Source organism: Psittacula echo (assembly GCF_963264785.1).
Source record: "Psittacula echo genome assembly, chromosome: Z".
Classification (NCBI taxonomy): Eukaryota; Metazoa; Chordata; class Aves; order Psittaciformes; family Psittacidae; genus Psittacula; species Psittacula echo.
In genome coordinates this window covers 94,744,281-94,769,989 of record NC_137742.1, presented here as the reverse complement: position 1 = coordinate 94,769,989, position 25,709 = coordinate 94,744,281, and the positions used below count along the sequence as shown (strand labels likewise).

General features: G+C 35.8%; 1 protein-coding gene across 1 annotated transcript in view; it reads left to right on the top strand.

Annotated features, from left to right (window-relative positions):
* Nucleotides 1-25,709, top strand: part of LOC308231476 (transcription initiation factor TFIID subunit 4-like) — a 146,575-nt gene that overhangs the window by 35,241 nt on the left and 85,625 nt on the right. The window contains exons 9-11 of the mRNA XM_080636953.1: nucleotides 2,893-3,007; nucleotides 8,657-8,826; nucleotides 25,173-25,303. Of these exons, the coding sequence (XP_080493079.1) occupies nucleotides 2,893-3,007; nucleotides 8,657-8,826; nucleotides 25,173-25,303 (416 nt within the window). The remainder of the gene's footprint in view (nucleotides 1-2,892; nucleotides 3,008-8,656; nucleotides 8,827-25,172; nucleotides 25,304-25,709) is intronic.

Sequence of the window (25,709 nt, the reverse complement as noted above, 5' to 3'; positions counted from 1 at the left end):
AGAATTTGCATGATACTGGCATCTGCTTTCTAAACACTAGTTTTGGAATACAAATTTATTCATCATAACAATTGATCAGCCAACAAAATGTAACTTAGTTGGCAGTCTGACTTAAAGGAGACAGTGGTTCATAAAGGCAAATTCATGCAAACCCTGCTTTCAGATGAGCATATTCCTAATTACAAGCTTGTTAAAGCTCACCACTATATTCTTTTAATTACACAAGAATTTAGAAAACATCCCATTCTAAAACTGTTCATCCTGCAGCCCATGTCTGGTGAAAAGTCTGCCTGTGTGCTTGCAGCTCTAAGAAGTGCCGCTATGGCATACGGTCAGATACCAGATTATTTTGATCTTTATGTATTGTTAAAACTTTATTTATTTATTATTTATTTATTGCTAAAACTTTCTACGGTAAACGCCAGTGTGTGTATATATATATATATATATATATATGACATATAAACATGTTGTATACTGGCCTAGATACTCCTCTAGAAGGAAGTAAATAGTAATAGGATGTGGTCTATATAGAAAAACAAAGTAGTATAATTCGGTGGAGTGTGATTTTAGTTAACACCAGAATTGAGCCACCTTCCACCAAATGGTACATTTTCCTTATCAGATTGGAATGAATCTCCTAGTGTATTGTGTCTTTATATTAACGCATCTACGTGAACAGAGTGTAATGCTTTTTCAAACAGTCGTACAGATAAGCAGGCTTTAAGGACTCTGATATTAATAAAATTAATTCCACACTGGGGAAAGTAACGCTATAGTTACAGCCAGAAAAATTCACATTCCTTTATCAGATGATTTATCAATATAGTAATAAGGTGAATTGCACTTTATGAATGGGAGAATTGAACCGTAGAATAATTACCCAGAGTATTCATTGCAGCTATTTAACGTGTGCCAAAATACACCTAAGCTCCTAAATTTGGGCTTAGTTCTCTAGATCTTGCGACTTAAAATTTTGAAACAAGGATGCAGTGGTGAAAGACTCTGTATGTCATTACCAATCACATGAACTATCTAGGCTCACAGGTGGTTTGTGATTTAAACCAGAAAACTTCTATGTCACCCCAAAACTTATATTTACTTTACCAGATCTGTTTGAGTAGAATTACATATACATGGGGTGAAAGAAAGTGAGACTTATTTTTCCATATCCAGTGTAGACATATTCTTTTCTTGACACCAGGAAGTTAACTGATCTCTTGCTGTATCTTTTTTTTTTTAACCAAAATTTATCATATCATCTGTAGAAAGCAAACTGTTGATACTAGTTCTAAAGGAATATAATATTAATTCTGGAGGAGTTAATGCCACTGTTACCTTAATTTTGCCACTGCAATAATTTTCAAGGTTAACGTACTTTTAATCTCCTAGATGTTGGTTGTCGAAAGCAGAGATCTGCTAATTTTTATTATTCTATTATTTCTTTCCTTCCAGTTCACTTAGTACTGTTCACATACCTTTCAATTAGTTAATCTTAAATAGATAAATGAACTGTCCGGTCCATGAACTAATGCTATCTATGACATCTCATGGACCCTGAATATTCTCATGACAAAATATTTTTGTTCTCCAGGCTTGGAGCCTCAAGTCCTAAATCTTGGTTTTTATTTGCTAATGTTGAAAGTCCACACAGCGGTTGATTTATCCAGATTGAAGAACTGAACAAATACTGTTAGATCAGTTTAGCTTTATGATCATATGTTGAAGTTGATGAAGACTTCAAAATAGAAGAAAGTAATGCTGGACTCATTCAAAGCTAACACTTTTGTTTTAGCAAAGAAGTGTTCTCACAAGGACTTGTTTGGGTAATTACATTTCAGGTTTTTATAATTCATGAAAGAAAAGTAATGCAACTCTACTAAGGTTCATAGCATGTCATTTATATGCAGTTGAGTTACAGATGTGTAGAAATAACCTCATGTACTTCTCAGAGTCTTAAGTACCATATGTATTTAACGCTCAATAAAGTTGAGTGAAAAGAAGATGAGATCTTTGAAGTTAAGCAGACGTGAATTAATTACTTTCACATGCCAAAACACAGGTGGGATTAAAGGAAATATAAAATACAACCCAAGTAAACATGTTCAAGCAGTAAAGGAGAGCTTACTCCAAAAGTTCCATTTATCACTCCTTTTTCATTTGTATACTTGGTGAAATGGTTTTAATAGTAATAATATGGGTCTGTTGATTTTTTGAACCAGCAACACAAATTTGTAATTATTTTTGTTAGATATTGCCAAATGTCAGAGCATAATTAGTATAATTTTTTTTAATTTCCTGTCACAAGAAGCTGAATGGTCCACCACAGTCTGGCTTATTTAGAAAGCCCAGGTTTACTTCCAATTTATGTGGAATTTTACAAAAGTGTCTTTTCCTTTACATACAACATGAAACATTTTCAAATATTTAAAATAATGCTTTCAACTCTGAAAATGCATGCGTTTCACTGCAACCAAGAACAATGACTATATAAAAAATGTAAAAGGCATAATTAATACCCTGAGTAACTGTGGCTTAAATCATCTGTATCAACACCGTTTCAAGTTCTGCTTCTTTATTCTGTGCAGATTACCTGGAAAAGTGGTTTAATGGCAATTGCAAACACACTTATAGCCATTATGTGTACTATAACCAGTTACGGCAAATGGTTTTCAGTTTTGGAGTCCCCGGTATCTTATAAATATTGAACAAAATGTAATGTTAATGTAAATTTTGTCTTTTAAATTGTTCTTCTTCAGCAGTGTAATTTTTAAAAATAATAACTTCCTTTGTTTGCAATTTACAGACAGTTAAATTTAGTTCCTGGACAGAAGGTTCTTTGATGTAAATTACCTAAGACAGCTCATAATAACATTGCTTGGTGTTTTTCAGGCACAGTAGGGAAGGCACCAACAATACAAGCCAGCAAAAGTCCTGGGGGCTTTGGTGTTCAGGTCTCTGCAAATCAGAAAAACAAGCTGAATGACCCTGGAGGTGGTTCTTTCAGGTAAAAAAATTAAAAATAACAAGAGAAAAATGCGGGGAGTGGGGTGGGGTGTGCTTGGGGGGGAATCTTAAATATAAAATAGAATTCAGAATTGGCTTAACACCAGAGGGCAGTGTTTTACAGTAATTCCTGCCTTATTATTATTGGGTGACAATTTGCTTACTTAGTTCTATTTTGAAAAGAAGGAGGGGGTCATGACATATCTTGAGGATTTTTCCCTAAATGCACTTTTTAATGTTTAGTAAAGCCTTCAGTTCTGTGGCTTATAATAAAACTTCTGGTAAAGGGAGTCGTGTATGAAGTTTTTAAAAAACACATGGGTGGTTTCACGCTATCAGATTCTAACATTTGTATGCAATGTATCTTGCTGAGAAGGTGATGAGTGTGACGAGAGGGCATCCTGTTGTTAGGCTTCTGCAGCTATGCCCTTATCAGCATAGAGAAAATACTGTATGAGTTTGGTAGTGGGTTTTGGGTTTGGGTTTTTTTTAGGGTTTGTTTGTTGGTTTTTTTTTTTTTGGGGGGTGTGTGTGTGTGTGACTGTGTGTAGGGTTGTTGTTCCTGGTTGTAAAGAGAAGACATGATTGTATATATTCTTTACGTGCTTACTCTTCAGTACCAGAGGTTGGGGCATTCTGTGGGTCCCTGTACTAACCAGGTGCAGCACAGTAGCATTGATGCATTGAGTTGCTACACCAGTTCTTTTGTACTTCAGAATTTTTTTTTAATAGGTATTTTGATATTTTTACCTTTTGTAGTGGAAAGCTAGTCTTGTATTTACTGTATTTTGCTTATGCTACCATAATTTTAATTTTTTTCCACTGATGAAAGTACATTTTATTTGTGTTTAAGCATTTTCTTTCTTTGTTAAATGACAAAATGTTTTTAGATTTTCATATTCTGTATTTCTTATGTTGCTCTGACATCATCAAACCAGTAATTAATTTTCAGGCTTATGCTTTTGCAGGTGAAGTAGAAGAGAATTTGTGGCTCTTTGAAACAGCTCTGCTTTGAGGCATGTCAGCATTGCAACTAATAGTGGTAGTACTTAGTATTAATCTAGAAGCAAAATCATTCAATTTTTTATTTTCCAATGCTTTTGCCTCCCACTGAGTATTTAAATGATTTAAAATGTCTGTTGGGTTCAATTGTACTGTCTTAATAAGTATTTTTTATGTTTGTAAGCAACATGAACATTTATTCTTCGTTAGTACAGCTTTCAATTTTACATACACCAAAAGGGACAGCATTTTTTTTAACTGGATGTTGTAAACTGTGCCAGGATTGATTCTTGCATTCACTTAGTTTATACATAGAATATATTAGGTTAGCTGGAATTGTTAATTTTCCCTTGGGGAGAAGCAAATGCTCAAGGCACTGATTGATAAATCAATAAATCTTTAGTGAGTTTGGTAAATAAGCTGTCAAGGGTGTATGTCATTTTTCCTCTAGAGAACAAATTTTAGTCAGAATGAATGTGTTTGTTTCCTTGCATTGTTTTCTCCTTCAAAATAGTAAAACACAAAGCTGCATTTAAATAAGTCCATAAAATTGCAAGGAATTATTAAACAGCAGCAAAGATCAAGCTTTTTCTTGATATCCTAACAAAGAATTCAGTTGTTTGCATATTTGCATTTCAACCCCTAACCTCTCCTGAGGACAAATAGATGTCTGACTATTAAGCCTAAAGGCACAGAGCTGGAAATCTGTATTAATCCTCTGAATGCTGACTAGTTTTCCTCAACATTCCCAGCATGTGTGAAGAATGTGTTTTTAGCCAGAAGGCAAACTGGCATCTAAAGCAAAGCAAGAATTTTGAAAAATAGTTGTGTTATGTATAAATTTATTTTGCCCTTAGTGTTTTATTATTGCATATTTGTTTCATTATTTTATATTCTGCTTTCTTTAAAATAACTTACTTGAGCTTTTCACTTTTGTGAGCAAAATCTTGGTCACTAGAAATGGAAATGTGAACTTTGCTATTTTCAGTTTTCTCTGTTCTGGACTGTGGAAAATAGAAGAAAGAATTATGTAAAAGCAATGAGGAATTTTGCAAATTACAGCTTAACCTTTAATGTCAGTTTTTATTAATGAACTCTACTGGATATTGTAGTAGCTGTTTTATGAAGCAGAGTTTTCAACCCGGAACTTCTGTAACATAAAGTTGTTGTATTGATGAATTACTGTCACTTTTTAATATTAAAGTTTATTGTTGCTGAATTCTTCAGAGGAATCTACAGACATCTCCATCTAGTTGACCTTTTGACTTCATTAATATTTGAGGATGCAAATTTGAATAGTTTTTTATATTTTTTGTTTGGTTTACAGTAGAGATCCAGACTTGTGCTTGTACCATAAGAGGTTTCTGTAGTCCAGTGATGAACATACTGACATAACCTGCCATTGACAACAGTGAAAGCAGCAAACTGTCAAAGTAATTATTAGCCATAGTTCAGACTGTGGCCAATATAAAGAACTAGTGGAAACATTTTTTCTCCCTGATACTAGGTCACAATAGTTTCAGATGGAAGGGACCTTGGGAGGTCAACTAGTCTAACTTATGACTCAGAGCAGGTTTGGTTAGATCAGGGACTGGCCAGTCTACATATCTTCAAGGATGGAGATACGTGTTTGTACTCTTGTATTATCCTACCACTTCCTAACTGTATTGAATAAAGCTCAGTGGCATTACATGTGCAATGAGGCAAGAAGCAGAGAGAACCATTCTTAATGTATTATGGACAACTGTGCAAATACTTTGTTTTTTCTTTCTTATTTTCAGATAAGGTTATTTTTTGTAATTGCACAAATGTTTTTAACGAAGAAGAGAGGGGGAGGTATGTTACAAGAGGTTGAATGCAGGAGGAAGAGCTCAACTCTTAGACTATTTTAAGATGTAGCTTATGTTTGGAAAGAGTTTGAGAAACCATGCTGTCTTAAAAATAGCATGTATGACAGAATGTTAGATTTATCCTGTAAGACTCGGAATTTAATACAGTAAAAAAATCAGAAATAATTACTGAGACAATGTAATTGGTATGAACATAGTATTATACACCAAGAAGCATGAAATTGTTAAATACTGGTCTGGGATGAAAAAAGAAAGACATTAGTCATCAATCTAGACGACCACTGGATGGCGTCTTTGTTCCACAGGATGACTTCTGAAAACTCAATCAACTGGACTTAAAAGTTGACTTTTATAGGAAACAGTTTTGGAAGAATGCCAGCCCTCTGGGTATATAAATGTGTGTGTGTTTCAGTATCCAAATCCAAGCTCTTACTCATGATTAAGTTCCTCAAAGTCAAAAAGAATATATTGATAGTTTTTCCCTTTAGACTTAAATTTTTGTCCCGACTATGATTAAAACATCTTGTATTTATTTTCCATGTAACATTAAAAAAAAATAAAATGTACTCACATTAGATTGCTAATTTAAGATGGAAGAAAATTATTCTTTCCAGCAGTTAGTAATGATCATTATAAGTGCAGTTGCATTGATTTTTGGTAATTTCATTGGAATCCTGGTTTGTGCTCAAATTAATTGTGTGGTTTTATTTCAGGCAATATTTGTTTATTTATAGTATGTTCTCAGACCTATACTCTGAATTAAAATTGAAATAGTGAAAATGATAAACAAAAGGAAGGTACAAGATAGATTGTATTTCTCAGCTATTAAATAAAAGTAGAGATCAGTGTAAACTTTTAAAAATTGTTTTCTTGAAGTCAATAGTGCTATCTTGATTTTTGTATGGATGTTTGCTTGAAGAAGATGAAGTTCTGGGCTTAATTCTGTTTTCCAGTAGCTTCTTCTATCTTACATAGTTTCAAGTTTGATTTATGAGAACTTCCTTTTAACTGAATTTGGTTTTGCTGCTCTTTAAAAGCCTGATGGATTTGGGCCTTGTGAGTCCTGGGTAGATTACCTTGAGTGATGCTCTTTCTGTTTTGAGCGTGAGGTTTTTAACTCTGCAAAATCTTAGTTTTCCCCCTTTGTTCAGCTTTAGTTCCTGTTTTTCATTTATAATCAGAATCTTCTGAATTCATCACTGAAATATTTAAATCATTGTTAATGATTATGTGGCCAAGTACATTTATCAGCTGTGGTATTTGGGGGCAGTTTCACAACTGGTTGGACGAGGCGAAGAGTAGTTTGGTCATCCATGCGCTATATGTGTAGGAGCTCAGTTTCTCCGTGGCAGCTCCTGTGGCCCTCCTATGAGTATCATATACATACCATGGGAAATGTGAAAGTGAAAATCCTTTAGACTCCTCATGAAAACTGTCAAGGTAGGAGATCAATTTTGTGATATTGTCCTAAGGAATTTCATTCTTAGAGAAGAAATCATATGCTTAGCACTCGTGGGAAATAATAAAAGCTTGTTTGTGTAGCATTTTTCTGGCAATCATTAAAAAATTTTCCATTTTCTGCCCCATTTTCTTCCCATTTTTCTGTTAAGCACACTTATCCAGGTATATATGAACAAAAGTCCCTTTTTGAAAAAATCCAGTATCTAAAAAAACATAGAAGTCTTCCACCAAAATTGGCTGCTCTAGTGCAGATATCAAGGAAAGTGTGAAAGGGGACAGATAATAGATTCCTAGATTTATCTCATTTTATCCTCAGACCTTACTTGTAGCTTTTGGTTTTGACTACAGGCATTGAACTTGTAACGAGTGACAGAAAGTATTCTAGGATTACATCTATGTAATGTTTTAGTTTTTTAAATCTTTCAAATTAAGCTTTTATTTGTTTGCTTTATGCAGTAGTTGGAGTCTGGACTTGGATGTATGTGAGTCTTTTCATATTTATAGTCTTTAAAGTTGTGTAATCACTTCTAGAATATGCTGAAATAGTGTTCATGTCAGTAACAGTCCTAAACATAATGTGCTGAAAAACAGATGGTTATTTCCACAGTTATGAGTCATACCTCATAGAGGTAAAAGATGCTTGAGAGATATAGATATGGAAACTCAGATTTGTCAGTGAGTACATCCTCAAGCAACAGCAAGGCAAACAAGTGAAGTCCTGCTGTCATCTTCTCAAATGATAGCATCTAATTTTCTAAGACTACTTGACGTATTCAGCTAATTTTTGTATGTTGCCATGGAAAGTACCAGTGCACATTGAAACCACACTTGGAACTCAAACTTACCCAAGAACTCATCATGGTCAAAGAATCTTTCCTGACTATTGGTGTCCATTTTGATAGGAACTTGTGAAATAGTGCAGTATTCCAAATTCATGTTTTTTGTTTTAATGTCTGTAGGGTTTTTATTTATTATTTTACTTCTAGTTTTCAGCATAAAAAGAATAGCCAAATGCTCTGTCTTTAGTGGTGATCATTGCCTGACCATCCTGATTTCATTAGTATCACTGACTCTCAGATGAAGAAAGGACGCTTCAGTCACACCTTCTGATACAGACAAATTGTCCTGCTTCTAAAGTTTTGCTAATGTGATCAAAGAAATATTTAGTTGTTTCTGAATCTAGAATATGTTCTATGAAAACAGAGAACTTGGTGGTTGTGCCTCAAGTTGGCCCAGCCACTGGACATGTTGCAATGATGATGAATTCTTGAGAAGCAGATAATCACAAAATGAATGTACCCCATGCAGAATTATTTTGTCTGTTTTTGTTACCATAGAGATGATGATGACATCAATGATGTTGCCTCTATGGCTGGTGTTAATCTTAATGAAGAAAGTGCCTGCATTTTGGCTGCCAACTCTGACTTGGTTGGAACTCAGATACAGTCCTGTAAAGATGAACCCTTTCTTGCTGCTATACCTCTACATAAACGCATACTTGAAATTGGTGAGAACCATGTCCTTTCCTTTTGATAGTGTTTCCTTTGGAATAACTGAATATGCTTAGCACTTAAGATTGTTTTTTTAAGAGTTTTATTACTTGATCTTGTATTACTAAACTTTCAAGGTTTTTGTGATAGAAGTTAATTATGTCACTTTGGAAAAAAAATAGTATACTGATGCTTTTAAAATGCTTTTCCTCTGTTTTTATATCCAAGGATCTCAAAGCTCTTTGCAAACATTAATTATTTCTCACAATCCTACTTCATGTTTTACACATGAGAAGATTGAAAGAGAGAGGTAAAGTAAGTAGTACAGGTCACGGAGGACACCTGTGAATAACATTTAACAGAACGTTGAATTTATCTGTCAAAATTTTCTTTCACCATGCAAACCAGTTATTTCTTAACACGTGCATCTATTTAAGTTAATAGTGATTTTCTCATAGCATTTTTTTTTTTTTTCCAAAAACATGTGTTTATTTGTCCTGGTGATAAAGTGTATTTATTTGTTCTGCTATTTGAAAACAGGTTAAAAACTAGTGGAAAAATAGCTCACCAGTATTAGTGATGTTTTAAGGTTTGTAAGTATCCTCAGAATGTATTTCATATGACATACTTAATATACTGTGTATGTTCTAGTACCTAAATGCATCTTTTTCAACACGATTTTGGTAATACTTTCAGAGCTATCGATGTCTTAAGATACTAAGCTCAAATTACGTAGGGGTGTGATTCATGTATTTCTTTTAGAACTAGGCTTGTATCACTAGTAAAATTTGTAAATTTTTTAGGGATCTAGTAATTTTAAAGATAGAACAAAAATCTGGTTACAAATCAGTACAGTTGGCTTTTTAAGTCGTGGTTACTTCTGAAATGTTATTTGTGTTCATTGAATTAATAGAAGTCTTTTTTTATATTGCAGTTGCAGGTAAAGTTTTTCACTGGCTTATTGTCAGGCTTCATTGTTGAATTTTAACTAGTGCCCTTTTAAGTTCTAGGAGAAATAAATTATTTTGCGTGCTGTAGTTACCCCATTGCTATGGTGCGATGATGGCAGTATGTGATGCTGTCTCTGAAGGCGTATGCACAGCATTTTGTGAGATGGTTCACCACCACCTGAGATAGGAAGCCAACAAGGTTTCAATTAAACTTGTTTGAGTAACTGTTGTGCAGAGTGCTCACACAATAGATAATAATGGTGTAAAGAAACAAAAAGGAAGCAGATGTAAAACTGTTAAAAGAATGGGAAATCAGTAATAAATTTGCCATATAAGCCTTAATGAACTGTCTGGGTGTAACAATTGCTGCACAACATGAAGCTGTAATTACAAGTGCAGGACTTAAAGGAATCTGTACATACTTTAGGAGCCACAGAATCCATCACTCTATTCATCACTGCCTTTTGGGGGTTGCTCCTCTGAGGAACAAATCCCTATGGCTGTTTTTGAAGCTTTATTGGCTTTGATAATTGAAATGAAACTTTCAAAGCTTTTAAAAGCAGCTGCAGGGATTTACTTCTCAAAAGCAGTGAATCCAGTAGAGCGGCCACTCCTAGTGATCTCCTGAAGCCACTTTTAGAGCTTTATTTTGGCTTTACATGAAGCCTTTTATAGTTTTGAAAGTGGCTGTGGGGTTCACTAGTGGCTACTATCTGGGATCTGTGGCTCTTGAGGAGAGAATTCCTTCAGCTGGTTTTGAAGTTTTAGAAGCTTTGTTTTCACTGTGTGTGGCCAGATTTGTTGTTTGCATAGGACCACACACAAATTTAGTAGTTTGTGCTACTGGGCACTTAAAATAATGAGACTGTAAGGTCACGACAAAACTCAGTCTTACCATATGATACTGTGCCTAGACACACCAAGACTAAGTAAAGGAGGCTGTGACCTTCTCAAGTACGTTGGGAAAAAGAATGTTATATGAGTCTTCATTCTTCTGTTTTGTTAAGCCTGTTGACAAATTAGATAAAATACATTGTTTCTTCTTACTTTTACCTGAATAGGACTTAAACAGACCTTATTTTCTACCTTTAAGTCTATTCATACTTAATCACTTCAGTTTTAGGGCACACTTTTAGTGTTTTAGTGAAAGAGAGATTTGTGGTATGTACAGTAATAGGAAACTGCTCTTCTTTTTTTTCTCAGAAGCTAGATCTTTCAAGTTTTCTGTAATATTAATCTCCTTCTCTTTTCTGAGTAAGAGCTCTGTCGAGCAACTCAGTAGTGTTCCCTAAAGGCTGTTTCAGAGATTGTGCTCCCATTCACCAGAGTTGGAATATAAACTGCTAAAGTAAGAGCAGATGCTATTCAGTCTTTGGCAGTAAGCACCAGCCAGATGCCTCAAAGTTATAGTGAAAGAGGTTTGCTAATATATTGTACATTCCTACCTCTACTGCAACTTTGCAGTGTTATCATCCAAATGTTATTTTAAATCTTAATGACTAATATTATTATTGATCCTTTTAAATGGAAGAAGTAATTGAAAGGTAATTCATGCAAAGATATTCATCCACTTCCCACATGCTTCCTTATCCAATTCTGTATCTCGTCATCTTTGGCTGGTAATCACTGCCACTTGTTCATGTAGGAGGACAGGGCTGTTGTGACTGTTACAAATGCTTCTGATGCAAAATCAAGTGGATATTTCTTAGCAGATAATGGTGGGGGTTTTTTGCTATTCCATTCAGGATCATGAAACTTTAAACCCTGATCTTTCTACGTGACAGCACAGCAGAATGAAACATATGCAAAGAGTTGTAAGGCTTTTGTTTCTCTTTTTGGGAAGCTGAGAGGCAGAGGTTGATGTTCTTTATGCATGTGCATGCTGATGTCCATTTAAACTCTTAAAACTTCCTAGGTCTTTAACTCTGTTACTAAAGTGGGTGGTATTTCTTTAAAGGGCAAGCTAAGCTAATTAGACACTCGCAAATAAATAATGCTGAAAAATCCTAGCTTTTTTTATGTGGTTTTATGAGAAAGAAACAAGAAAAATAACCTTCGTAATTATTTCACCTTTATTCATTCATAAGGTGTTTTTTTGTTGGTAAGAATGCTGTATTAGTGAAGTTTTAGAAGCTGTGACATGCTATGTTTCTGCTGTTTACCAAAAGGGATGACACTTCAATGAATGTAATAATTTAACTTACCAGGTTGTTTTAGGCTAACAGTTTCCTCTGGTTTGTACCAACCTTGTGAAAATAGAAACTTTTTGGCTCAGGAATTACTTTGTTGCAGCATTGTTTCTCAGAGCAGGTAAGAATTAAGGCATCATATTTTATATTTAGTATTCAATAGTAGTGAAAGGTAGTGGACATAGGGAAGGACGGGATAAAAACTGACCCATTTTATATTGCCTGCTAGCTAAATCTGTGGAAAAGGGAACAGCTATGTTATGTATTTTTCTGAGAAGTCTTTTGACTGGGATTTGGTGGTCTCTAGAACACCCAGTAGTGGTTCCAACCATGTGGTGAACCATGCATGATATCCTCACAACCTCAGAATCTGCAGCAGTTTATTAATTCCCACAGCTTTTGTTTTAATTCTAAGTGATTTTTTTCTACAACTGGATGATGCTGTTTTGCTTTTATTGGCTATCCCTAAAATGTCACAACTTGTGGAGAATCTTAACCATAAATTAGCTGTCTTAATGCAGTAATAATGAAACTCAAATTAGGCATACTGTATTCTTTGACCTAGATTGTTGGTTTTTCTTTTCCTCTCTCTTCACTTTCAGAGTTCTTCACCCTATTTTTCTGCTTCATTTTTTTTTATTGTTACAGAGCACTGGCTAAATAGAATAATTACAAATGTGAAATTATAATAAATGTGGGACTGGCTTGGCCATACTGAGTACATTTTAACTGTGCATCTTGTATTTTCCAAATTATTTTTACCTAAATATGTATGAAAAAACTGTATTGGAGGATCATCAATTATATTTTTATTTTACATTCATTCGGAATTATTTTTACGCCTGCATTAGGAAATATTTTTTTGTGTTGCATGATTTTATGAAATACTGTATGTATGTCTGTTTTCTAGCCTTGTTTTAAATTTCCTTTGGAAAAATGCTGTTACATTGACAACAAAGCATACATCTGCAACATTTCATGTTGCAAAATTAGTACTGGATTCTCTTGCTTCATCCAAATAGAGTTAGGCGAGAACACATATAGTGTTGCAGGCCAGTTATTATGAAGCTTGAAAATGTGCTGATGAATCCAAATTCTGCTAGTCCAGTAGTTAAAAGACCTACAGTCTTTCTTGAAAAAGCTTGGTTTGAAAGAATTAAGCCACTGTCTCCGTTAATGTAACAGTTGTAGGCTTAGGCTCAACATAATTTATAGCTTTACATGTGATATATTCTTTTAAGTCAGTCTGATGAAATACTGATAATTGTTCTGTCTTCATTCTTTCTTCTGTCATACTTGAATTGTATGTCTGCTGTAAAAATGCATGTTAAAACATAAGGAAATAGCCTTATGTTTTTTCTGTATTCTGGAGTGTATTGAATCTGCTACGTGGCGTCACAGTGGCAGCCCAGTTGCATGCATGCATGTGTAAATAAATAATTTGGATACTCTAGAGGACATTTTATGTTGCTAAACAATCTAAAAATTGATTGGGATATCATTCATGGAACCAGGCCAGTAGATTTCAGAGCCTCTATTTAAAGCATTTGTTACTAGTTTAATAAGAGTCATTCTGTCACCCTGCTTCATCTGTTTGTTTGTCAACAGTTGTGCTTATGTTTGAATGAGATGAAACTGTACTATTGATGATTGCTCTTTCATATACAAGAGCAGTTCTAACACGGAAGTACACTTCTCTGGTTGGTTTACTTTAGAGGGTTTTTATAGCTGCTTATATTACAGCTGTGGGTTCTGAAATTCTGAGCTATTGTATTGACTATGAATGTAATCTTTTGTTTTCACTGCACTTTTTGTTGATGTGACTTGGTCATTTTCATTGTTGACTTTTAACTTTTTATCCATGAGTTGATTTGTCTTCAAACTGAAATGTTCGTTCAAGATCAGTTTTTCTACCAGCATCTTTCTATCAGGGTGATCTCCTTAAATACTTCTGAACGTAACTCTTGATTGTGTTTGGAGATAGTTCTAACATGTACTTGTTCATAAGCATAGCATTTTGAAGTTGTACACTGTCCTAATGACCCTAATGCCTGTGGCAGGGGATTGGAACTAGATGATCTTAAGGTCCTTTGCAACCCTAGCTGTTCTATGATTCTGTGATTCTGTCTTAGTATCAGCAGCAGTATTGCCAAATAAACATAACCAGGAAGTATTTCAGCAGAATGTTAAACTGTATTGTTCTTTCTTTAATAGGTCCATGATCAGACTTCCTGGTTTACACGATGTCCCAACATGTGTTGGAATGATAACTTCAGTACCACCTGAGAGCTTGGAGTCTGCCTTTCTGTGAAAGGTAGGGCAGCTTCTGTTCAATATTTTTTGTCTATTTCTGAGGTTTTGTTTTTATTAATCTTACTGGTTCTGCAACACTACGGAATCAGAGTTACACTTCTAGCAGTATTACGTTTAAGTGCCAGAACTGGTGTTACTTCATTAAGCAGTAATTTCTCAAATTAAATGTAGATCTGTTCAAAATATGATTATTTATGAAAATGAAGCTGTTTCAGGCATCATTTTCAAAGGTTTTACTCCAGTTGAACTGAGAGCATGAACGTAATACTTGCTCCCAGAAATATTTGGAGAGTTCAGGTTTTGTTTTCACCATAATACCTTGCTTCTGTTTTATGAATGTAGTGGAAAAGCCTCCTTGAAAAGGTCTGGATATTTCTGGAAGGCAGTTCAGCCTTCAGGGCCTACCAAAATATGTTGCCCAGCCTCAAAATAAGTTTGTATCTGGGAATTGAATGGCTCAGAGATCTTGGTCTCTTTGCAAAGGAGAGCAAAATTAAGATCATCATTCTGTGGAGATGCATTCTCTACCAGATTAATTTATAAAGTCCATCTCATAAAGAGATTTCTGGTAATACATATTGGATGTAAAATAAGAACAATAAAAAGAAAACCTTAGAGAACCATTCAATATTGTAATAAAGCTGACTTACATTATCCCTATAGGCAAACTCCATGCTCTAGAGGCGGTACTAATGTCCCTAACTCTCAACACATGTTGGAACATCTTTGTGGAGGAGGAAGTCATTGATCAGTGAGCAGTATCTTCAAGGATCATTTAAGGGGGAAAAGTAAAAGGTAGTATATTCTGAAGTGTATTGAAATGATTGTTCATTATGTTTATTTGGCAATCCTGCTGCTCATACTAAGGTTGTAATGTTTTAATTTCTTACATCTATTAAAAGTATTGAAAACCTCATAAACTTCACTTTAGTCTTTCCTTCCCATGAGTTTGAATTGAATTTGTTAGCCTCCTTCATGTTGCTGAGTCTACTGCATATAAAGTCCAGATTCTACTATAACTCATTGCCAATTTGACTGTGTTTTTCTGGGCTTTTTTTTCATTGGTTATACCAGGAAGAGGGTTTGTGTGTGGTTTAACCAGTTTTGCAGTGTCCAGTGTTCAGTTAGCCGCAGACAAATGTTGTAAAGTGTTAAACTGGTACAAATGCATTCCACTGGTAATGAAAGGATATTTGTTTTTGAGAAGTAGCTGTAACATGGAAGGTTGTGCTGGATGAGGTACCACTATCTATTCTTGTACAGTAATTTCAATTTGCAACTTCAGTGTCAACTATTGTAAACTACAGCTATGTATTTTAACAAAATCAAATGACCATGTCTGATCTGGATAAACTTTGTAGTGGAGGATGATCTGGCGATGCACAGATTTGGTGTTAATGAATGTGGCACAATTTCCTAATCTTCACAGTTTTTCTCCACGGACATACAGAGGTGAAGATGCTTTTGAAATTCAGGTTAAAGTCTTTGGTCTACCCTTCTGGTATCCTTCATAATTTCCTTTCTGGCTGACACCTCCATAAGATGACCCTCATGTTGAGGGTCCTCATCTGCCAGGCTTGTGGTGGACAACATGTTACCAATAGGACTTCTGTAGTAACAGAGGCGATTTCTCTGGGGGGGGAAGAGAGGGTTTGCAGAAATTGCTTTAAAAGAGAAGCAGCATACAGGCGGATTCATATACTTGGTATTTTTTTTAATCCTTGTGTGGATGTGATTGAGAGCGTATTCTGTTACTGTGAGGACTATGCTACGGGATGCTGACATTTGTGCCTACATGCATGTTTGTCATCTCTGACATTCTTACAACAGTTCTTCTCCGTCTTTGTCTCACCTGACATTCTTTCGTAATCATATGCTTTGTACTTAAGCCTGAGGTCCTGTAATGGTTTAGTATCTTCTGATCTTGGGTTTAGCTCAAGAAGCACATTCTTCTAGCCTGCATGAAAACAGGTAGGAGCTAAATCCCCAGATAAGAACTTCACTGTTGCTTTCATAAGGACTCTTAACTGGCATCATTGCCGTATTAGCTCTTTCTCATCTGGTCCCTCTAACAATCTCTTTTGATTTGGCTATGTAGTGAGTACCCAAACAAAAGTGCACTGAAGCATGTACTATTATTCGTAAAAACAGAGAACATATTTTCCAGTTCTGTAGACTAACTCTGTGTTTATTCTTGAATGTTCTTGAATGTCTTTGGAGATGCTTATTATGTTGCATTATATTTTTGTATGGGGAAAACTGAGATTAAAAAAAAAAATCCTATTACTGTAATTTGTATATTCTCATTTGACTTGTTGAGTCCTGCACCTATTTCAGTTCTCATCCAGTTTTTGTCTTTTACATTTTGCATTTTCTTCACACTGTACAGGTGGGGCAGCACAGATTTCTGGGCTCTTAGGGTGGGATCTGGATGTATTTCCCAAAGGTTCTTTGACATTGAGTTACTCCTTTTTAATAACTTCATTATCTTCCCTGTTTTCTAGGATATACACGTGCAATTGCACAAAAGTAGTCTTAAAGACGAGTTGTTAAAGGAGAAGGAATTAAACATCAAAATTAAGGATGTTTCGTTACTGCATTGAGATCCTGAATTTGGAGAAATTAGGTAATATACAGTTCAGTTACAGAAAAAAATGGGGAAAATATCAGTAGTAATAGCTTCTGTTCCTTCAGAGTTTACATTTTTTTTCTGTCCTCTCTGATAAGCTGTAAGGCTTCCTTGCTATCTGAATATCAAGTATTCTCTTCTCCTAGATGCACTGTTCATATAATCACGCTTCCATGATTTGTGGCAACTCCTTCCATTTTCTGGGCTTCCACATACCTGTGCATAATGTTGTTTGGTGACTAGCTTGGTTCTGTTTGAGAAAAACCACTAGGGATAATAAAAAGACTCTTTAGGGATGATTAATAGCTACCTTTCAGCTGTTTAATTATCTGGGTTAGAGGCAGAATTTTGGGAACTGGATTGTCTGGTTACATATCTTTTAAGTCAGACCTCTTCTCAAATTAGTTCTTTCTTTTTGCCAAAAAGTATGAATTATGTGTGGGTTTCCCAGACTTACCCACCTAGTTCAGAATTCTTGGAGAAGTGAAAGCTTTTATTTAATTTTTCTTTTGTCATTCTTGCATGCTTTTCATAAAAAAAAAAAAAAAAGCCATTAATTGTATAAGTAGGGTTAAGTAGGATTCTTGAGGAGTTCTTTTTCTACTTGATGAATTTTTTTTTTCCTGCCTCAGGTCTCACCAACTTGCATAAGAGCTCTGAATTGGCACAGAAAATAAGATCAGACATTTTGGCCTGCGTTATACATAGATTTTGCATGGGTCTAACTATTTCTCTGGTTCTCTTGTGTTAAAATAATTACACTGGTATGTATGACCCCATTTTTCTGGTTTCCCCTGTGCAAGAATTAGGGATACAAAATCAAATTAGAAGGTAAAAGTTAAAAAAAAAAGGGTGGTTTGGTTGGGGTTTTTTTGTGGTTTTTTTTCTTTTTGTGGTTTTGTGGGGTTTTTTTGGTTGTGGATTTTTGTTTGTTTGGTTTTTTTTTTTGCCAGGAGGGTAGTGAAGTTATGGGACTCCGTTTTGAGGTGTTGCAGGTTCAAAACTTCACTTGAAAAATTGATAGGAGGAAAATTCCATCCTGACCTAATAGAGAGGATAGATAAGGTCCTCTAACCTGGGAGCGTCCTAAGCTATATATTGTCACACAATTATCACTGCACACTTTTTTTTTTTTTTAATAGTCTTCCAGCAGCATTTCCTCTTCTGCTGTAAGAGAAGGGATGACAAACTGTATTATTCAGTATATAACTTTTTATACAATATTGTAATTCATAGCTTTTTATTGTAGTTGTAGTTAGTGCTAAGTTAAATCCACTATAGTACTGAAAACAAGGTTTATGAGTGGTTTTGTACCAGTGCATTGATACTACAAAGTTTGAGTCCTGGTTAAATCTTCCTTCACTAAAATAATTTGGTTAGCATTTTCTGTGGAGGGAGCAGGAAAAGAGAGTATTAAAATCTACGTAACATTTATTAAGAATTTTTATTCCTTTACATTCCAATTGTATAGCTGGTTATCTTTTTTCTGCTCTGTCTTGCACTGAAAATCATAATGTATTTTGAGGCTTTTAATCTCTATGTTTGGGAATTCTTAATTGATTTTTAAGAAGTACGTGATTTTTCACCAGTTTCTCAATTTCACAAAATGTTTCATGGGGAATTGTCTCAAGGTGGTTGTTCTGAAGAAGCACAGAACAAATACTACACCCAGCAAGTTAGAGTTCTCAAGAAGACCTCCCACTTTTGTCCAGAAGCTGGCTCATGAGGGTAATTTTTATCCTATGAGAGGAGAAATCGTAGAATGGTTTGGGCTGGAAAGAACCTTAAGATCATCTAGTTCCAACCCCCCCTGCCATGGACAGGGACACCTCACACTAGACCACATCACCCAAGGCTTTGTCCAACCTGGCCTTGAGCATTTACCACTTCTTTGAGCGACATGTTCTAGTGCCTCACCACGCTCACAGTTCAGTGTTCTTTTACAGAACGAGATTGCTGAAGTAATTCATGTTGAGTCTTCTGTTATTTTGTAAATTGCAATTACATGGTGATAAGTCATTTTCTTTTAACAAAGTCAGTTTATTACCTATGAATGTGAACTGGTAGTGTTGAAAAGTTTTACGAACTTTCCCATCCCAGTTTGGGGCTGGTTTGGAGCTATGAAATATATCTTGGCCTTCTGCACCTCACAAAGGGGTGCTGGTTTTTACCTGCTAGAGGAAATCATTTACCAAATCTCAAATCACTTGGCACTGATTCTCTCTAGTTTGGCAGGAAGTAATCTGTAGCTTGTGGCTTTGCTAAACGCACTCCAGTTTATAGATTCCTTAAAGACGCCTGTGCAGATGAGTTCATTTGGATTGACTGTTTTTGTGAAGATAGCAACTAAAGTTTTATGGTTTCTCCTTTCTTCATTCTGTCTTCCAGCACCAGACAGGCTTAATGATACAGCAGGTCAACATTTATTAATATATACATTCAGCTACAAAGACTCAAAGTGAAGATTTTAGTTAAAGGACTGAAAACAGAAACATTCCCCATTCTCTAGCTTAATATTTAAGGTGGGGCTTTCCCTTTGATAGCAATATGAATGCTATAAGGGAGATATACCCTGTTCTTAAGTAGCACCTGATTGGGTTGTGGCAAGTTCAATAATTACCATTTGTGGCTCCCCAGGATTTCAAGGCCTCTTAGTATTAGAGTTGTTCCACCTTTGTGCCTCATCAGCCTGATAATTAAGTGCTGTTGCTCAATTTAGAACTATTAATGTAATAGTTTTAGACAAAGTACCTTTAGCTTTTGTTGGTTTCATGACCTGCTTTCTGTAGAGACCACATATGATGTGTCTTAGGACACAGAAATACCTAGTTTCTAACTAGAAATAGAAATTTCTAGGTTTAGGTTTACTGCTCTTTCCTTTCCCATGTATTTTTTCAGCTGTTAGTCTCCAGAAGTTCCTGTGTAGTGTAAGTCTTGAACAGTGACTACTTGGCTAATAACATTGTATTTAATTGCATCTAATTGTAGAGATTAAGATGTTTTAAATATCTCACTGCTGACAACTACAGCAGATCTATAAAATCATTAGTTTCCCTTATGCTACGAATCATGTAAAACTCTACTGGTTCTGTTGGGATTAAAAGAGGAACGGGGCTCGAGCTTACAGTTGGAGATGCAATCCAAGACACAACCTAGTACTTACTGTGCTGTGAGGATGAGATAGATATGACCAGATGCATCTTTGTTGCGTTATTCTACATCTGATGTCACTGAGGTTAAATAAAAATTTAAACAAATCATGTCACAAAGGCTATGAACTTTCCTGATTTGTTTCTATTAGGTAGTATGCAAGCCATCTGTAATAGCAGAAGAGGTCTAGACCTAAGAAGCCTGGTTCCAGTTGCACCTTGGGCCAGTATTTCATACATAGAACTATAGCATGAAATAAGTTCTTTAAGGAATTGCTCCTGGTTTTAAGATGATAGTAGAGAGTGCTTTCTCCATTTCTGGCTGACCTGTGATTAGGGCAAATAGAGACTAATTACGCATTCTCCCAATGTTTCTGTTGAAGGACAAGACAAATTCAAGCCCTAAATACATGCTGTTTAACTGTTTAAAACCAGTTCTTCAGGGTTTTTCTGTTTTAAGTGTAAGCGTAAAGACATTTTATATACAGGCACTCAATAATTTATCACATCAATAATCAGTCAGACCTGATGTTTTACAAATAATTTTTTTATCTTTGATCTCAATCCTGTCAGTCCTCTTAAAGTATAAATTATTAAAGTAACTTTTTGATTCTTTGAAAGCCTATCTGCAAAGATGGTATTTTTCTTCTGCTTCTCAAATAGGGCAGTACTCTTCTTACGATTTATTTCAGTTTGTTTGATCAATAAAATATAATTAAACTTTTAAAGTGCAGCAAAGCAAGTACCTTTCAGGTATCTAAGCAGATGATAGCACTCTCAGAATTTTCACTTCTTGGGACCTGAAAGTTTTCAATGACAAGGTTTAGGTGCCTTTATGTTTGTAAAAAAACAATCTTGTGCTAGTGACACATATGCCAATATCAGAATAATATTGCTGAATGTTTTTTCCCCTCAAGGTTTTTGGAACTTACATACAAGTTCTAACTTTATAGAAACTCTGTTGCAATATCTCAAACTTTTAAATAGACTACAGTGTATTCGTAGCAAAAAAAAAAAAAAAATTACAGAACTTACATTTCCTTTGCATGTCATCTTGTATACTGTAGATCTTTATTAAATGCTGATTGAACCGTGGTTTGCTATTGAAGCTTCCAAACATGTAATTAAGAATTAATATGTAGGTAGGCTTTATCATGTTGTTCTGTAAGTATTTAGCAGATTAGAAATTTGCTTAGTTTGGGGGTATTGATTTGTTATCCTTCATGTTTCTCATATAGGATAGTGTGACTCAACTGACTGCTTTTTTGTTGATTTTGATGCCTCTGATAATAACTAATAATATAGTAATAATAATAATTAATAATAATAATAATAATTAATAATAATTAATAATAACTATAATAACTAATGTTATTTATAGCAGGGAAGATGTGATGATGCTTCCACACATGATAAATGTTGTGCGTGACAAGCTGATTTTTTAAAAAATTATCTTTTTGGTTTTTTTGTAGTCTGGCTTCTTGACACTAATTCATTTTTTTTGGGGAAATTTGTTTTGTATTCTTTCTTCCTTAGCCTGTTTTCCAGAGAAAGCTGGCTTTAAATGATTGAACATTCTATTCATCTGCCTTCTCTGTCCCTTCAGGTAACTTTTGAAACCATTGATAAATCAGCAGCTAGATAGCTCCTCCGTGTGTCCCAGTCGAGGGGGAAATGAACCTTTTTCTTTGTTTTGCTTGGCTGCCAATCAGTGCTGTTGTACACACTACTCAGGCTGTCCTCAGGCTGAGCAGGCTGTGCCCAGCTAGCAAGCTGGACAAATATGTACTAGGCGGCATGCCAGGGGGTGATCCTAGACATATGAGGGAGCTGGGGCATTGTGCAGTAAGGAACATAGGAGGAAGCTGGAGCTATGCAGGAGGACAGGGATCACAGAATCGCGCAGGTTGGAAGAGAACTTGAGTGATCATCTAGCCCAACCTTTTGCTCTAAGCTGGGTCAACGTTAAATACAGGCAAGGTTGCTTAGGAGGGCATTGTCTGGCTGAGTCTTAAAAACCTGGAAGGTATGAGAGTCTACAGTTTTTTTGTGCAAAGTGTGCCAGTACTTGATCATCTTCATAATGAGGAATTCTTCTCCATATGCAGTCAGAACCTCAATAAAGAGTCTGGCTCAATCTTCTCAATGACCTCTCCCTTAAGACTTCCCTAGGCTAAAGAACTCTCAGATCATCCTCATTTAAGTCATATGCTCCAACACCGTAACTGTCTTGGTGACTTCTGGGGATTTAAGTGTTTTCAGGTTTTGTACAGGGTGACCCAAAATTGATTGCAGGATTCTAGATGTGGGCTGAGTTAAAAGAAATAGTTTGTTCCCTTGATGTACTGGTTACTGTTGATCTACCATTTTGCTGTTGATACAGATTACTGTGCTGTTAGTCTTCATTGTTGCCAGGATGCACTGTTGAGTCCTGGTTAGCCTGCTGACCACCAGACTCTCATGTGCTTTCCATTAGTGCTGCGGCTCTGATAGGAAGCTCATAGCCTGTATTGTGGCATAGAGTTAATTCCTTTGCATTTGTCCTTCTGGAATTTCATGAAGTTCCAGCTGGCTGCTCATCAGGTCCTTCTGACCGGCATCACTCAGTGTGGTGCCAGCTGCAGACTTGATGGGGGTGCTTCGTGTCTTGCCCCTCCAGGTCCCTGAGACACATATAAAAACGGAGAAGTCCCAGCACACATTCCTGAGGGACTATGTTTATAACTGGCCTCCGGGTAGTTTTCTGAACTTTAAAATACTGTGTTGAGGGGGTTCAGGAGTAGAAAGTTACTGGGATATTAAAGAGGCTGATGATGAAGATATAGGGCAAGAATCTTTAGGAACCAGTCATCTTGGAGAGTAGTCCCTTGATTATGGGTGAATTTCTGATGAGCTGAATAAGCAACAAACCATATAATGGTTGAATTTACTTAGAACAAAAGTCATTAAAATTAAGAAAACCTTTATTGTGGAAAGCCCAAAGTGGTGATAATTCTTCACTATGAAAGGATCGTGTATGTTCAGTTTGGTAGCTGTAGTTACACTGCTGAAATTCAAAGAATTATTATTTTAGCAGTTACTCGTTCATATCCTTACCTGGAATACTCGGCAGAATATTTCATCTCAAACCTGTTTTCTGGGTACTAGTTAATTAAATTTCCCTTCTTTCTTGCATTTTACCTTTCAGACTAGGGTTTTTTGTTTGATAGCTTTGCTTACACATCTTTGCATAATACAATGGTGCATGCTCAAGTAGGTCTTGATATTGCAAGTCTGACTTGCACAAATAGCTTGTACCAATATGAATAGTCTTACCGACTTCAAGGACTTAATTTGCATGAGTAACAGTTGCTGCGTGGGGATCTGAATGTGTACGTCTGCTTTCCATTACATGTTCAGCTCTCAGCAACTTCAGCGGAGTTCCATCTCTATTACAGGAGACAAATTGGGTGCAAAGAAAGATGTAATTTCTTTCCTTGATAAAGCAGAAATCAGTTAAAAAGCGTATGTGCGTACTGCTAAAATCCTTCAGGTAACACGTGCGGCGTGTAGTCTTTGGTGGCTTAAATTAGCTGAAGAGATAATTTTCTTAATGACTCTTTGAAGTTGTTAATATTGGAATTACATGGCATAGGGCGCTGGGAAGCGCGGGAATGGTGTGCTGTAGTGATGCAATAAAACACGCATTGAAGTAGACACCGCGGATCAGAAGATGAAGGGGAGGTGGGCAAGGGAAGGCCACGGTATCCATGGCCGCGCCAGGCTATCGGCGTTACCTCAGCGGGGCCACCGCAGCGCCCCCAGCCGGTTGATGGAGCGGCCACAGCCCGGCGCTGACAGAAGCCCAGGGTGATGGTGAACGCTGCCAGCTCGCCTCAGATCACATCATGGAAATAACAGACGTATACATCCCCGTAAGACCGCTGCTCACTTGTTTGCCCTCATTTTTTAGACATGTGACGGTTTCTTCCTCTTGAATTTGGCCACAAAATGCCTCGCAAAATGAATACTCGTTCTTAAGCCTCTCAGGTTTGTATCAGCTCGCGGAACCCTCCTGCACACGGGGATTACTTTTGTAATTAGCCACTCAGGAAACGCGTTCCACAATATTCTCAAACGAATTTCGTGTGCTGTTTTGTACGTGTCACAAGCATATTCACAAACGTTTTTAAAAATCTTGTGGAAAACTGATTCAGTGTCATCACAGTGTTAACCCCCCTGTGGTGGGTCAAGTCCAAGAATCCGTACAAAATGGAACTGCTGATTTTTTTATGTGCATTTTTTTATTTATATATATATATATATATATGTATGTTTGTGGACACGGAGTTTTCTATCCAGAATACTGTCCCACTGGCACTACTTATGTCTATGTCTTTGTAGGACTATAGCTTAGATTAATATCTACACATTTATATCTAATATTCAGGAATTATTTTGATGCATTTAGGAATTCTTAAGAGTTACCCACAATCTTGTTTCTGTACCTCAGGTATTTTCTTAATATATTAATACATTAGACTGTAGAGAGCTTGCTTTTCATATAAACTTAGCACAAAATACCAAATATCCGAATAACTACAGATACGACTTTTAGCAGTGTTTGGGGACAACTGGTATTTCTTAATAACTGTTGTTAATATGACTTTATTTCTTTGTATTTAACTATTAGTTTTTTTCCCTAAACAACTTTTATTATCACTAGTATGCCAGTAGCATAGGCTAAAGTATGTAAGCAACAGTATGCTTTGGGCTGCAGCCTCATCTCATTGACACTGAAATTAATCTGCACTATTGCTTCTGAAAATAAAGGAATTGCTTTTTCTTTTGTAGAAAACCTGAGAATTCAAATTGTTTATGCTTTATTTTAATATACAAGGATAAACTTCAGTAAAATTTCTTATGCTTAAATTTCTAAGTGGTTAAAAAAAAAAAGCTCTGTTATCTCTTTCAAACTTGGAAGTGTAGTCACACCTCTTTTCAAGGAGTCATGAATGTATGACCAAAGCCATATAAATACACTGCTGCAGATATTTCTGTTCAGGAATATGAAGTTGTGACTTTATGATCTTTAGCAGGTGTCTTTTTTATGGGGGGTAAGCTAATTCTCTTTTGTTTTGTTTTTTGCTTTAGCTAAAAAACTAGGAATTACTGATGTGCCAGCTGAAGTGGTTACTTTTATTTCCCATGCAACACAAAACAGATTAAAAACAGTGATAGAAAAAGTAACAATGATAACCCAGCACCGGGTGGAATCATACAAAGTAAGTGTACAAAGAAAGGTATTCTGTATGTTACTGAATGATGCAGTGTGATGCTGTTTTTTCATAACATACAGTAGATGTTTTGTGTCATTCTCTGTGCAAAGTGTGTTTTAAAGGCAGGTTTGTCCATCTCAGCAAATAGAAGGTGGTGTAGGATGGTAGCACTGTTTGCCAGATCTGTCTTCCTTCTGTATGACAGAGTTATGTTTTCATCTTCTCTGCTAAAGTGTCTAGCATGGAATATCTGTTAAGCTATTTCTGTTTATTGATTGTGACTAAGATTGTTAATTCTTGATGTCTCCTTTTCTGACCAAGGTATCCTTCAATTGGATCAAAATTGTTTCAATATAAAGGAATCTATGGTAAATTTATATATCCTTGTCCGTGACAAATATTTTTACAAAAG